General features: G+C 34.5%; 1 protein-coding gene across 1 annotated transcript in view; it reads left to right on the top strand.

The window, feature by feature from the left end:
- Positions 1 to 16,973, top strand: part of tefu (Serine/threonine-protein kinase tefu) — a 183,056-nt gene that overhangs the window by 11,712 nt on the left and 154,371 nt on the right. The window contains exons 2-5 of the mRNA XM_081728713.1: positions 1,248 to 1,329; positions 5,523 to 5,654; positions 6,652 to 6,778; positions 16,449 to 16,613. Of these exons, the coding sequence (XP_081584839.1) occupies positions 1,258 to 1,329; positions 5,523 to 5,654; positions 6,652 to 6,778; positions 16,449 to 16,613 (496 nt within the window). The 5' untranslated portion in view covers positions 1,248 to 1,257. The remainder of the gene's footprint in view (positions 1 to 1,247; positions 1,330 to 5,522; positions 5,655 to 6,651; positions 6,779 to 16,448; positions 16,614 to 16,973) is intronic.

Here is a 16,973-nt window from a genome sequence, read left to right as displayed (position 1 = left end):
ATTTTCACACGCGGTAGTGAAGAAAAATGAACCTAAATTCAAGACAGCGACAAATTAAAAATAAATTTATTTATTTGCCATCAACACAACAGGCATAAGCCCAATTATAGTGTTGGTGTATTACATAATACATTTACAACAGTTTTCTTAAACATAGAATTCATATTGCAGATGTCAATTTCTTTGTGTTTGATACATATTTTGTTATAAGTAGAACACATTCTCCAAATTGGTGATTTCAATAATACGTTGGTCCTTGCTTTTTTGCAATAAAACAGACCAGAGTTATTAGCATGAGTTTTAAGTGTCGGGACATGAAAATTTAATGTTGATATGAGATCCGTACAATTAAATTCGTTTTGTACTATTTTATGAAGAAAAATCAAATCTGTCACATTTCGCCTTTGTTCAAGTGTAGGGATACAGAAGTTGTCTATTAATGTTAGATAATTTTCATAATATGGATAGGTTCCAGTTGTCTTGTACGTCAAGTATTTGATAAATTTAGATTGGACCTTTTCCAGTTGGTCTGTATTGCTGTTGTGATGGGTTCCAAATCACAGCAGCATATTCCAGTTTTGATCGGACATAGGCATAATACATTTTTGTTAGTGTAGTACTATTGTTAAATTCCTTTCCAGTTCTAATTATGAACCCTAACATCTTCCCCAACAAATAAATAAATAAATAAATTCTTTGCACGTTGGTAAGGTAACTTTTGGTGAAAATATTAAATTGCTTATGACCGAGCAACCATTATATTTAGTGTGTAATATTTTCACATGGAATGCCCTAACCTTCAATTTTATGTGTAATTTATTATTTTAAGGCCAAGCTCAGAGGTAACTTCCATAGGCGGCGCCACAGTGGGTGCAGCTGCACCCATATTAACTTCAATTTCCAGATTTCCTACAATAATCCTTTGTATTTTATATATTTATTGTTTCCTGTGTTTGGATATATTTGAGTGACTTAAGTCTCTCATAAGTTACTTGCTATCATACAGTGTTTTTCTGTTGTTTTTTTAAAAGTAAAACTTTGGGATTATTTTTTTTTTATTTTTATTTATTTATTATTATTATTATTATTATTTTTTTTAGATCTTAAGGCTCAATTAGGATGTGTTGTCCCTTCCTAGCCTGCACCCACATTATCAAAATCCTGGCGCCGCCTATGGTAACGCCGATATTATTTCATTTACATCTTGTATATAGCTAGTTCTTATTTTTTTCTTTCTTTCCTTTCAGGTAGTGAACAATGAGTTTGATGGAATTACAGATTCGAAATTGTTGCCAATCATTGGATAGTGATAAGGTGACTGAGAGGAAGGTAAGTGTATGGACTCGACCGTAATATACTAATTTGAAATTCATCTCATGATACCTAAAAGATTAGGTAGTCCATTTGTGTGTACAATTAGTGAAGCTGGACAACCAACGATACAGTGAAGTAAGTAATTTATAAAGCGCATATATTTCATCACATCGGGTACATGCATAGGGTTACTTCTATGTATGTAGCTGTAAGTTGGGTTTATTTCCAGAGACACATACTAATGAAACTGATAAAGCAAGACAAAAATGTTTGTGACTTTATTTGTAATATAAGTGTTCAAAAGCTTGTCCGTTATGTCTGCAGCACTGAATGAAACGCACCTGCGTAATGGCATGTACTCTTCTAAGCATCGCTGGTATCACAGAGGCATATGCATGAATTTTCTTTGTTGTGAAACCTTTCGGCTTTCAGGTTCTGTTTCAAACACTTGCTCCCTAATGAAACCCACAAGAAAAATCAAGAGAGCTTAAATCTGGCGATCGTGATGGCCACGCGATAGGATTCCCATAACCAATCCATCCTTCAGGATACGTAGTATCAGAGTTATTATTATCAGTTTGCTTTGTAGAATTTCTTCACGTAAAAAGAGTAAACAATTATTCCATCAAACTTTGTAATAATTACAACAAGCTACCATATATGGTAGCAAGCTTTAGCGAGACATGATTAAGATCGAAATGACAATAACTTCAGTTCGGGTCAGGGGAGTACTAGGGGGTATTCTTTGTAGGCCCTCTATCTAAACAAAAAAGGTAATATCACTGAATCTGGGGTGCCGAAATATTTCTTGCCTAGGGTGTCAAAAGAACTAGAGCCGGTCCTCCTTTTATGAGTATGAAAACGGAAGCACTGAAATTCATATCCGAGCCTATTCGTGGCCACGTGGCTTAGCCGCTTCCTTTCTGTAAGTGTGGTCATGGGTTTGAACCCGGTGGGGAAACTTGTCTCTGATATAAGTTTGAGAGTGGTTTAGTATTCACAATAAATTGTAGATCATTTCTTGTCTAGACTCAGTGCTGAAAAGCAACAACATCAATAAAAAACGGTGAGTTTCGTCTCACAATGTCACAAGCTATTATTCATTGTGCATTACTGTTTTTGTTCCATGGTGATAAAGGTTGAAAACGGAAATCGTTAATTTGAACCCCTTCCGGTTAGAATAGATGGTTAAAGGAGGTTATAGAACCTACTTTTATGAAGCTGGATAAATTGCAAAAACCTGCGTCTCGATATCTGACCGTCTTTGCTATGTGGAAACCAGTATTGAGACTTGAAGTAGTAAGTTTCAATCACTTCCGGTTTTGTTAAGACTGTTATGGGTCATGATGGTATGTTCTCTTAACACCCGGAATGGATACATTGCATCTCGATAAATCTTACTGTTTTTGCTCAACAGAAGTCAGTATTGAAACCGGAAGAAGTAGTAAAGTGTATCCACTTTTGGTTTTGGTAGATTAGTGCGGTTTGTAATGATATGTTCTCTTGGCACCTGAAATCGACTGCAGAAAACCGCTTATCGCTATATATTACTATTTTTGTTCTATAAGGATAAATGTAGAAACCTGAAATTATTAATTTGAACCACTTCTGGTTTGAATAGAGGGTTAATGAAGAAGACGGAACTTATTCTTGGAAAGCTGAATCATTTCCATATCTCTTTATCGTTTTTACTCCATGGAAATCGGTATTGAAGTCAGAAGTAGTGGTAAGTTTCAACCACTTTCAGTTTTTATAGTGTTCGAGATAGTCATGATATGTTGCCTTGAGACGCTGAATCGTTTGCAAGAAACAGCTTCTCGTATCTGTTATCATTTTTGCTCTATGTTGATAAACATTGAAACCGGAAATGGCTAATTTGAATCACTTCTGGTTTGAATAGAGGGTTAATGGGGAAGATGGAATCTGTTGTTTGGATGCTGAATCAATTAAAGAAAACCGCATCTCGATACCTCTTACCGCATTGCTCTGTGGAAATCAGTATTGAAATCGGATGTAATATTAAATTTGAACCACTTCGGGTTTTGGTAGAGTGTTCGGGATGGACATGCTACGTTACATTGGGGCGCTGAATCGTTTGCAGGACAAAAGAAAAACACCGTTTATACCGTATATGTTACCGTTTTCATTTTATGCCGATAAACGTTGACATCCGAAATGGCTAATTTTAACAGCTTTCGTTTTGAATAGAGAGTTAGGAATAGATGAAGTCTATTCTTGGAATGCTGAATCTATTAAAAAGAACGTCTCGATATATCTCATCGTTTTTGCTCTGCTGCCTCTCGACAAACGGATGGAAGAACGACAAAACCGTTCTGTAAGACTTTCGAAACTTCTGCATAGCATAGTTTCGAAGTCTAATAATTAAACACACCTGCCAATTGAGATACCATTGGCAAAATTATGTCATGCATTTTTGTCATCGTTTCTGGCGTGATGACAGTTGCAAATGTTCCACCACCATGTTCATCTTCACTACTGTCAACCACATTTAAATTCATGGCACCGTCGTTTAAGTAGGTCATATGAGGAGCTAGAGTTCCCATCATATCATCATGAATGTATTAGATATTTTTTGATTAAATATTTTACCACTGCTTGAACTAGTTTTTTTTTTTTTTTCAATTAGGCAACACTGTTTACTGATCACAACCTGTAAAGAAAAGAAAATTTGTAAATTCTTCAAACTCTGTGAACATGGGGTGTATGATTTTATGCCTAAAATAACAAGTGTCTACCGTAACTAGGAGGGGGTTAGGGTGTTGAACCACCTTCGTGGATCTCCACCAGTTCTGGTTAAAGTTACTAAAATGTGAATTCGTACTCTACGTCGCCTGTGAGCCACCTCAGCCAGATCTAAATAAGGGTACGCTTTACCTTTGTAATTTGGAGATTTAAGTTAGCATTTTAGTCAATTTTGGAAATACTTTCTGTACTTGTTATTTCTCTTTGTATTCTTCTCCCGATGGATTACTAATTAGCAGGTTGAAAGTGTATTAAGCTTCATGTGCTTGCGATCAAAATTGAAAAGTTTTTGATTTATGTAATAAAAAAAGTCTTCCTCATTTAAGTCATTCATAGTCCATTTTTTCTTGTTTAGTTTAGTTCTGCACATTTACACAATGAAATAAGGAAGTTTTCATGTTTTTTCGAAAGCTCAGTTTTTGATAGTAAATTCAGTGCTTGTATAGATTTACAAAATATATCAAAATGCTCACATTAGTGTCGCTTATCTTACTTAACTTTTTCTGAAACCGAAGGAAACACTATGCACATATTGTTCGCGTTTAATGTTCGTTTTCAGCGTTGATGCTATATTAAAATTGAATCTATAGCTTAATGTGCAATCCAAGTTACATAAGCTCCCATCGGGAATCGAACCAGAGTCTGCCGGTGCCGAAGGCACATATGTTAACCATACAGCCACACGGAAAATCTGTGCATATATTGTTGCGTAAATTTAAGGTTTGTGTTCCAAGGAATCCTACGTTTCAAACAGAAGATTTTTTTTTTTTTTTTTTTTTTTTACGAAGTTGAGTAGACTAAGCTCGGTCACTGATTTCAAATTCAATGGAGACTGTCATATATCTGTATAAATCATGCATGTCTCTTTCTTTTGAAAGACACACTATATTAGCGGGTTTTAGTAACTTCTACTATTTGTTTCTTGATAAAAGTAATATGAATTTCTTTCATGAGAGAACAATAGCCAGTTTTGTGGAACATTACTGTCTCCAAATTTATGTAGTGCCTGTGGATAAATTATACGTAATTAAATTAACTTGGGTTAAACATAACTGTAGTGTACGAATATGTGACAGTTAATTCATTACTAAATGTGATTCGTACTGTTTGTGAAAGATGTGGAAATATAATACTAATTTGAGGCTTCTAAGATGGTGCTCATATTAAAAATAAAAATCTGATAGTTTTAATTGCTTAAGGGTTTTCTAGATTGTTTCAGAACATATAAAAAGAAAACAAATTTCTATGAATGATGCGTTTTGTTTATCATGTATGTTTGTTTTATTCAAATAGTAAGACTATTCATGGCTTTGGATTAATTGTTTTAACAAAAGAGACACTGACCAAAGCTTAAAACTTTACTTTATAATTTAAAATAAAGTAAAGTTTTAAGCTTTGGTCAGTGTCTCTTTTGTTAAAATTTATTCAAATATTTTCCTTTTCAGAAAGCTGTTGATCAATTAGGTTCTTATCTGGAAAATAAAGAAGCAATTGAACTCTTAAATAAAAATACAGATAACTCTAATGGAATAGAATGGAATCAAGTGTTTGCATCCGCATACAACTTACTATTAAAGGTACGATATACATTTAAGGGTATTCGTAATGAACGCAGGAAAGAAATATTAACAAATATGTAAACACGGTTGTACATACAATATCTATTATTATCTCAAATGAATGCAATTTTAAACTGCATTGTGGAGTCTGTTTGATAGGAGATTTAACTGAAATGTTGGAATTAATTTTAAAACAGAAGTATACGAAAGAACCGCAATTATTATAGATAATCGAAAAAACAAATAATAATAACAATAGTATGGGAGTTCCAAAATATAGTAATATAATTATTATAACTATTCTTGTGCTTTCCAGAGAATAATTACCATTGCAGGGAAAAGCTGTACAGAGACAATAAATGAAAGTTTTATTTGCAAGACCTTAACGTAGTTTACCGAAGAGTAATCTGTCACTCATTGAAATAAATAATACAATCAGTGTAAGAGAGCTCTAAAAGATGCGACAGCTTTTCATTTATATTGAGTGACTGTGCGCACACACATTATCAATGATTTATTTCTTTCTTTCATCTGTGCTGACTGCAAGATCTGTCTGTAGTGGACTCGAATACCACTCACGGCATGGTTAATGTGCTTTTTTTTTTCTTTCTTTCTCTGTGCATTTTATTATCATTTATTTTTCATCGTCGTCTTCAGCCTAAAACGCAAAATTGCGGGACGTGTAACTCAAATAAATAAGTACAATTACGTATTTATTTGATTTTAAACTAAAGTTTCCTGTTTGTTAATTTAAGAAGAGCCATAATTAATTTAATAATCCTGGGTCAGTTCCATTCGACAATGGATCTAAGTAATATACATACACCAGTTGTTATTGTATGAAAAGTAGTATAGCTACTAGTATTAAGAGAAGAACTGTATTATTCAACTTTTTACTTTCTTTCTTTGTATTACCAGCAGTGTTTTAAGCCAGCATGTAAGCATGTATTATTTATACATTCAAATGCTCATGTCCGAACTCGTTTGTTGTAAGTCCATATATGTATCTTCGCAGGAGGCTGAACGCGCAAGGAAAGAGAACGTGAAGCTTCAACAGTCTCAAAGTGCACAGACAAACATTTTGAATCAAATCAAAGCATGCAGAGATCTTACTACGAGGATAGCCAGTAAAGCATGTCGGGGTGAGTTCTAATAAAAATAAATCAACTTTATTAATATAGCACTTCCTTCCGCATTATTTTTTGTTATTTGTAATATTCCATAAAATAATGCTAGACTTCCGTAGTAAATATTTGAAATATTTTTGTGGGGGAACATTGTGAACAAATATCACAATGTTATATCGACTATTATTTTGTTTTCACATTTTTTTTTCTTTTACTTAAGCGAACTAAAAACAAAGAAAATGCGCGTAGTTTAATGGTGGAAACTATGGGAAGTAATTTAAGGTAACTAGCACCCTGTGGAAATGGAATATTGTGCAAATAATATCTGCTTAATTTTAAACAAATATCAGTACTTATTTTTAAAATGTGCCTTGTAATTACAATGGGAGCCAATGTAGTCACTATCAGGAACTGTTATTATAAAAATTGTAGCCTGGTCATAGCCCTTATGGCTGTGGTGCCAGGAGATTAAAAAGAAAGTCGAAACTAAACCATGTTCATTATTAAGACAAAGCTACGTGATTGGTTGGTATTTGTTTGGCCACAGCAACCGAAATGCAGCATAGAAGGGATGCATCTACAGAAAATATATCCAACTTCAGAATTCATAATTAACCATTAAATACGCTTTTTATTTATTCCTAAATACCAAGATCAGGGTGTCTATCGGTCACGAAAGTCATGAAAAAGTCACGAAATCAGAAAACAGTCATGAAAGTCAAGAAAAAGTCACGAAATTTAGTTTTTGGATCACGATTTTTTTTCTTTCTGTACAAATATAAGTAGAGACTGGAAAACTTTGTTCTATAAAACGTCAAAATTCACCTCCAAAATATCCATGGTCGGCTTTAGACGCTATCAAATCGCAAAGCTAGGTTCTATCGCATGTATGAAAATACGGCCTAATTCGCACCCAAATTCGCTCTTGAGATTGTCCTTCAAGTGGCATCATTGAGCAGTGGCGATGCAAATCGCATCGTATTGTCGAAACGACCTACGCATCTAACCAGTTTATTCAACTGTGAGAAGACACCAAGTTTTTCTCTCTCCAGGGAACAGCCTTTGAAAGTAAAGGTAATATAGATAAATGGTAAAGAATATAGGTCCTGTTATTAGTTTCTGAATGTTTTGAAACTTATGGTTTGGTAAAGAAAAGGTCACGAAAAAGTCACGAAATTTCATTTTGGAATTTTAGTAGACACCCTGAAGATCCAAACATGAAATTGCTGAAAAGTATTATCATTCTATATCATTAAAAGGAGGCAGATTAAAGAGAAATTTCAACAGTCGTATATTGTGTCATTATGAAGTCTTGTTGCCAATCACTCGGAGGGATACAATTGCACTTCGTTTACATTAGATTCACTCTAACAATGAACACTGTTTAGAGACTGTCTCTAATGTGAAGTCTCAAATATTTTATATTTGGAGCATGTGGCTAATTTGGAGTTTAACGTTTATTTTAAACACCGAGGTTAAATGAGATGTACACCTACAGCTCAGTGGGAATTTGAACAACGTTTATTCCTACGGGAATCGAACTCTGGGTCACCCGTAGTATGCCAACCGTATAGCCACAAAGGAGCCCTAGAACGTGTCGAAGAATAAGAATTATATCTGGCCTCTTCAGAAAAACGAATGAGGCTGCATAATTATGATTGGGTGTGCCCCTTATTCAAATGAATATATACACTGGTTCATAGAGGCTTATTAGCCCTTAAGCTCTAGTTAACATTGTTAGCACACACAAGCTTGTAAAAAGGTGTTGAATAGCACACACTCTATTACGGTCTCAATAATGTTGAAACAACCTTAATAAGAGTTTCTCGTTTTTGATTGTAATATACAGGGTGATCCAAAAGTGTGGCTGGAAACACTCTAATAAGTAGTAAACGCTGCAAAATATAACCAAAGTAACAATGTTATGGAAAATAGGGAGGGAGGAATGTTTGAGGACACATTACAATTACGTCCGTCTTGAATTTACGCGATTGTCCCGAATGCAAACCATAGCAAAATGTGATCCGTCATTTTAATAGCAATTTTTCGTAGAAATTGATTTGAATTGATATTTTTGCTTTAACGTTAACGATTATCAAATGATACTCTTTCTTTCTTTGTATCTTTGCAGGTGAATTACTAGCAGAAGATTGCCTTAATACATGCAGAGCGCATTATTATGCTGATCTCTGGAGAACGAAGCACCAGGTTGATTGCAGAAGATTTTAACCACTGTCATCCAGAAAGGACTCATATCAGCGCTAGTACTGTGTTCAAAGTGCTGAAGAAATTCCAAGAAGCCGTATCTGTGGTAGATCAATCCAAGACTGTTAGACCACGCACGGCAACAAATTAGGCAACAACTGGTGCAGTGTTAGCATCATTCAGTACACCAAGTTCCAAGAGAAACACGCGTAGTATAGACCGTGAAAGTGGTGTTAGTCGCACCCTTATAAACTGTAACTTCACCAACCACCAATACCTTAGAGAAGATGATCAAGATCGCCATCTGGAATTAGCTATATAGGTCACAGAGCGGCTATGACAAAACTCTACATTCGCCTCTGATGTATTGTTTACTGATGTGCAAACTTCTGCTTATTGGACGAGGTTAACTAACAGAATATGCGATACTGATCAGATAGTAATCCGCAAGTGTTCCCGGCAAGGTGGTGGTGCGGTGTGCCGCGTGGGGATTGGCGTTTTGGATGTCCATTCTTTATCGACGGAATCCTAACGGCGATCGGTGCATGTTAGAAAACGACATCTTGCTTCACTTCTGTCGGAGGATGAGTCATTCCCGTAGTTTTTCCAGCACTAGGGCTTAACCCATTACTGCATTTGTGTCCGTGAGTATCTCGGTTAATAGTTTTCTAGCGTGAATTGGTCGGCGAGGTGCTGTGGAATAGTCTCTGTTCCCCTGACCTGACGCCGCTGGACTACTACCTGTGGGGCCATATGAAGTTTGTTGTATCTGGGGTGAAAGTTTGGGATATTCCAACAGTACAGACGGCACTTTGGGCAAGGTTTTGCGTGACTGGGAACTCATAATGCATCTGATAGTCGACCGGAATGGAGGACATATTGGACACGTTCTATGACAGTGAGTGGCCCTTGCCGTATGAGTAACCTGTTCTGTTGAGTACACAACAAAGAAATAGCATAACTTCGTAATGGTTTGCGTTAAAGCAAAACTAACAATGTTATTCAGTTTCTACAAAAAATTGCTATTAAAAGGACATATAATATGCTATGGTTTCCAATAAGACAGTTGTGTAAATTTGTAGATGGTAGACGTCATTGTGATGTGTCCTCAAACACTTTCTCCCATTTCTATTCCCCACCTACATCGTTACTTCGGTTCTATTTTACAACATTTATCACTTATTTTTTTTAAAGGATGTCTTCACACTTTTGGACAATCATGTAGTCGGGAAATTATGGAAAATCTATTAGATTTTTTTCATTGACACAAATGTCTGCTTTGTGGAAGTTTGAATATATCGAATTGTACAGTAAACTTCCTGTATAACGGACACCTGTAGAGAACGCAAAACTGTTTGCTTTTAAGGAGTTTCTACTACTAAGATAAATCTTAGAATATATTAAAAGGAAATAGTAATATACATGTAAATTTGGTTAAACGAATTTATATATGTTGTAATGAAATTGTGGGATTATTGAAAAAATATATAAAAATCATAAGGCTTAAAAAGAACAACTCTTTGTAAGTTCAAACAATCGTTAATCTTTCTGTATTGTATGTTTTTTTTTTTTAAATCTAATTAACTTAATATTGTTGTAAATAAAATAACTAAAATACCGAAGAAAAAATTAAATTTTGGTATTTATCTCGTAAACACTTAGTCACAAACCCTGATAATGTAATCACGGAGGTTCTATTAAAGCAGATAACGCTCTCGCCTTCGGTGCGAGCGGTCCCGGGTTCGATTCCCGGTAGGGTCACTCGGTCGAAAAAGTGTAACACGCTTTTTCAGACCAGCCACCCTGAATGAGGTTTTCCTCACTCACACCAGGCAAATGCCGGGGTGGTACCTAACTTATAGGTCCCAGGCCGCTTCCTTCCTTCCCCAATCCTTTCTTCCTTCCCTTTCCCCGGATTGTGTGCTCGCCGAGGGACGTCATCCCTCAAATCGTGACGGGCTAAATGGCCTTAGATGCCGAAAGCCCAGAAATCTAAATCTTAAATCCTCTATTAAAGTAGAAAACTAAAAAATCCGGTGTAGCACTAGGTGAGCTGGATTGCACAAAACGTAGACCCTCAGGAAAGGCGATAAAAGAATTTTCTTATATATAAAAGTTCTCAGAAAGGACAGGAGGGTAGCTTAGGATTTTACTGGAGAGAGAGTGAAATCTAGTCTACTCTTTTAGTCTAAAAGGCATAATCATGGGACGTTAAACTGAAATTAATCTCAGTTTATAAATACACTCATTGGAAATCCATCATAATGGCCAATTGCGTGGTAAAAAGAGGCTTCCGTTTTCATTATTTCATGTAAGTTGTGATTAATTATTAGAGTGTATCAAAGTCTACCACTAGTAGAATCTAATGTTAACAGTGCTTTTTAATCCTTGTGATCAAGAGTAAATAAATTGTATTATTTAGGACAGAATGGAAAAAAAAAATTAAAAAAGTAACGTCTTTCATTTAATTTTCCTGAACAGATAAAGACAGGTGGAAACACTTGTAACATTCTGTTGGCTCTCCGCGGCACTTAACAAGCTTGGATTTAGTATGTGATAATGCTTTGCGTACATTAATTTTTTATACTGATTCATTTTCTTCTTTCTTTTACGTGGTTCAGTGGTGCAATAATTTTCTCAGAGCATTTAACTTTGAATTTTCTTCCTTGTTGATTCTACCTATTTTGTCTTTTGTTATGCCTATAACACGTAGAGTTGCAAAAAATGGGCACAAACGCAAACTTAGATCGCATGCAGTCTGACAGCCATTACAGCTCTATGTAACCCCACTAATACCTTCACAGTACCCAGCTTAACCACTTCTTTACAAATTACAACTCAACTACTTCGACTCCAATACAATCTGACCGTAACCCAACCTTAATTCCATCCACCTCAATATCTATTCCTATTACAGTCAATCCTAATTCTTGTACATTTTTTGTCGCGACTCCTTTAGAACGAACGGACTTATTCACCAATTATGACCGGACAGCAAAAATATCAGGCTTGTCAGGTGATCGCATAAAATTAATTTTTCTCTTACATTGGTACCAAACTACTGAAGGTTTAGCAAATCTTTTGTGGAAGGAGCTAAAAAGAAATTTTTGAAACCTAGTTCGGGCCAAACAACGTGTCAGTTTCTGCAACAGAAACATAGATCCTTCTGACCTTCTAAACCCCTCTTACATTATTTGTACGCCAAGAAATATTTGTCAACGCAATTAAAGAGTCCATTAGTTTTTTTTTTTTTTTTTATTTTTTTAATTAATTTTTTTATTGGACGCAATCACCGGCATGCTTTCACACCATATCGTTGAATTTTCTCAGAAAAAAAAAAATCAAACGATTGAAGAGTTAGTAGCTTTAGCCCCCAGAAGAGACGGGGCAGATAGGTTAACCTAAACGTGCTTGACAAGTGTACCTGGTGCAACTGGACACCCTCGCCAGCAAAAGTTCTTTCTCAGGCTGATAGTGAATCGCTTAAAATCATTACTCGCCTAAATGTGTTACAGCTACAATTTAACACTCACTTGAATGCCCAACCAGTAAATCACTCTGTAGCTTTTATGGAAGGTACAAATACATTTAGTTCATCCTCATTCAAACGCTACTCGTCACCTAATCATAAATGCGGTTCAAATAATAAGTTTGAGAAAATATCACCAGGAACGTGTCAGCATTTCCACCAATAGGGAACGCGATTATCAACAGTTCCAAGACACTAATACTAATGATCATTCTCATTCTAACAAACAAAGGAAGTATAATTGTGTTCGTAAGTTTGAGACTGAAACCTCTCGAACTAATCACAAATGCTGTTCATGCAAACAAAACAAACAAAATCAGAATTTCCAAAATGTAATTGAAATTCGTTCTGTTATACAATAAAAATATTATTACATTATTTTATTATTCGGATTATATGGTAGCCATTTACATGCAGGTATGCGATGGATCGAGCAGGGAGCGATTTAAATGTTATGGCTAATGATTATTATTCCACGAATCTGGCAGTAGTCTTCCAGATAACTTTTATCACAAAGTGATGTATCAGTATCTGTGCTAAAGTCATGTGCGGAGGTTGGCTATTATCTTAAATGGTCTTGAGTGTTCAGGAGAAAATCACAGACTTCTTCTAAAATTGGAAATCCAGAACATCGTGCACAACTGAAAAATTTGACATGCTGAACAATTACAAAAAACACCTTTTACAATCATTGTACATCATTACGCACGCCTTTGGCGTAGGAGTCCCTTGTTCGATTCCCGGCGGGAGCTTAGGTGGTTTGGATCCCACGTTAAGCTGTAGGTTCATGGCCCATAAACCTCACTGCTGAAAGGAATGCTAAACTCAAATCTAACTAGTCTAACTTTCCTCTCATCTAATAAATACTAAGGTTTCTTCTCTGTAAATTCATGTTGAAGTAACGTAGATTCTGCAGCGAATATAATAATAAGTGAATTTTTGAGAATCAACTTTACAAATTAATTTTGAAGGGCCCCAAAATTTCGTTATGGTGGTGTAGTTTACTATATTTTGTTTATACCCTACATGTATAAATTGGTGAGCAACATAATGCTAACGAAAAAGCAATTCAAAACAGGAAGAAAGGTTTGTGGATATATCCACAATGAGAAGTATCTTGTAAAAGCAGGTAGTATAAATAGACTAGAGCACCTATACATTAATTAACTTGAAGCTCACCTAACATTTATTACATCCAGTCGATGCTCGATAATAACAGGATCTGAACTGTTGAAATATTAGCCAAACATGTACTTGTAGGTGAGGTGAAAAGTATTATAGTTATACGCAACGCCTCTTTGGCATTATTATTATTATTACTATGAGAGAATCAAGAAGCAATGGGTAGACAGCCGTGTGAAGTTCGACTGCAGGCTCATTCATGCTACAGTTGAAACAGTACTTCTTGATCTTAATTAATCATACGTAAATTGCTTAGTAAATCCAAGATTAGGTCCTTGAGATTATGTCGTTACCATCAGAATGAAGTTTAAAAGGAAGTACGTGTGGAATTTAATATTGATTCCTGTACTTTGTCTTTAGAGAGAACAGATCGGGCAACATAGTCGAGTGGCTAAAAGTATTTAGGAATGGGAGAGAGTCCTTGGTGAGATAGTCCAAAATTGTTACTAATTATTAAGCTATAATGGTTTGTTTAACTGTAATATTTGTCCTATTTTAAGAAGTATCAATCAATAGATTACATCAAGCTGAACGAAATGACATGTAAATTCTCATTCGTAGAAAATAAAGAAAAACACTTTTGTGGTGTTAAAAAGTATGTCGTTTGCTGCCAATCTCATGGGATTGATAGATTTTTATTCTGTTGGAGATAGGATAATTGAGAGTTAGATTTCACAACTTTTCCACGTTACTCAGCTTACATTAGCTTTGAAAGCAGTTAACCTAGGCAATAATATGGTGCCAATAGAGTAACAATAACAATTTGCTGCCAAGAAATTTCCTGTCATCTCATAAGTTGATGAGTAAATGTCAAATTTGTGCTGTCTCATAATTTCCCTCCAAAAGGGTAACTATAAGACACCAGATGGGTAATTATAAGACACCTGTTGTCCCCAGTTTTCTGTATGTGATATTGAAGTATGAAGGAGTCCAATTGTGAGACAAAGAAGTCTTCTTTATACAAATATTTGACTGAGTTACAAGAAAATAACTAAGAAAGAAACTGGAAATTAGCTATTGATGTTACTCTTAACATTTTTATGAGTTGACTATAATAGGCCTATAGGCTAATAGCCTATATTAGATAGTTTCAGGTTACAAAACAGGCTTATGAAACATGTAGACCAAGTTCTAGGCTGTTCACTAAAAAACAACTTAGGCTACTTCTATTTCTGTATGTTTTAGTATATTGATGTGCAGCCTAGGCTATTTTCAACAAAATTATGTAGGTCTACAATTTTGAAAGTTACTAAGAAACAAGATTATAGTACTCTCTAAACTACAGAACACAGCTTTTTTTTGAAACTTCACATATTAGGATGCAGAGGCAGATTCCGGTTATTTTCCAAATACATTAATCTAGTATGCGTCTCATGATTACCCTCCATATAAGCAAAATGAAAAATAAAAAAAAAAAAAAAATAAATAAAATAAAGTAACTTTAAAACGAAAGCCCAACGACAAATTCAACTTAATCTATAACTACTTACCTACTAGGCTTCCACTAGCACCCATTGGTTTTACAACAATAATATTACTACACGAGTAGATATAAAAGTTAATGATAGGATTTCAAATTTCAAACATTTTTTTTAAAGTTGGTATATCCAAACTTTTGTAAACTGAAACTTAAAAATGTAGACAGAGCACTGTGAAGAATGTTACTAAATTCCTGTGCTTTTAATTTGTATTTACCTACAGTGGTTGAGGATCAGTGAGGGGTGTCTCATAATTACACTCCATAGGCAGTGTTTTATAATTATCCTCACTGACCCTACTGTGTATGAAAAATATACACTGAAATAGCAGATTGTATCTATTATTTGATTTCTCCTAATAGGGATACATATACTATTTGTACAACAGTTAGTTTTGGTTTGGTCACAAGATTACTAATTGTGCATTTCTCTACTATTGTAATGTAAGCATATACTTACCAATGCATTTTTTTTTTTTTTATTACACTGGAGGCAATGTCAATATTTAACGTATGTCTTCATCAATTGTGATTAGATGCAATTTTTTCTTCGTGTAGCCTTCCATCTGCTTCAGTTATATATATATATCTGTCACGAGTTGATAGAATCCTATGTATATACACAAGTTCTTCATTCGTATCAGCATAAATTCAAGAATTAACATGTAGTTATATATGCATACACAACTTGTTCAAATTATTACATAAATCTTTACCGTCAACACTCAAACGCTTCTCTTCTTCAGTCGGTGCCATATCAAAAACATTTCCAGATTTCATTGTTACCAGATCTTATGTACATTTTGGTGGAAAGTCAGGCTTTTAATTTCAAAACAAAATTCCAATGAAATAAAAATATGGTAAAATGCTAACGTGGACTATTCGGCATCATCTTGAAATAGTGAGAACTGTAAAGAGAACACAATGATACTGTGTATTCAAGAAGTAATAGCAAAAGATATGTCAGAGGTAAACTGAGTTGTTAACAATTGTTTATCTATTTAAAAAGTATATCCTATACAATTTTATTTCTCAATGAATAATTTTTAGAATATATAGCAGAATAAAGAAAACTTCGTTTTTTGCTTCCGAACTATACGGATTAAATGTTAATTCGACTTTGATAATGTGAGAAATGCATAACTATTTCTACATTTTCATTTTAGTTTTCTTACTAATGTTAATTTCTAAAATATTTTGCAGAGCTTTTATTGTCTTTGGAAGTACCTTGAGAAAGAACTTAACCTATTTATATTTATGTTTACATAATTGTATGATATCTACACTTTCAGAAAAGCTTAGACTGAAAGCTTCAAATATAGTGGACATAACATGTGAAGTGCTTCAGAATACATCTTTAAAAAAATACTTTGGAGTTTCATATCTTCACATACTTATTAAACATGTGCTCTCTGAAGAGGATAACTGGACGCATATACCAAATGATCGGTGGGAGGGTAAGCATAATTTGTTTTTAATTGGAGTTCATATTCATCAATGTAGAAGTTTAAGAAATAGTTATTTCACTATTAGTAAAATCATTCCTGAAGATAAGACGTACTGACTTTTTTTAATTTTGGTAGAAAAATTATAATTTTATCCTGTGTAAAGTTTACAACATCAGTAATTGGTATTCATTACTTCGATACTTTTAGTTTCAAAAGGATTAGTCTTCTAGTTCTGAGTTGCAGTTACTACGTGTTGAGTGTTCTAGGTTTGTGTTGGACAGAATTGTTTTATTATAGAAGAAACATTTTTACATGAAAATATATCTATGTATTTTATAGAGGTAGATGATATATTCTTACTAGCATTTC

Source organism: Thermobia domestica, chromosome 10 (genome assembly GCF_964235325.1).
Source record: "Thermobia domestica chromosome 10, izTheDome1.hap1.1, whole genome shotgun sequence".
In the NCBI taxonomy this organism is placed as follows: Eukaryota; Metazoa; Arthropoda; class Insecta; order Zygentoma; family Lepismatidae; genus Thermobia; species Thermobia domestica.
The sequence above is the reverse complement of the archived record's forward strand: the minus strand, read 5'-3'. Positions and strand labels throughout refer to the sequence as shown.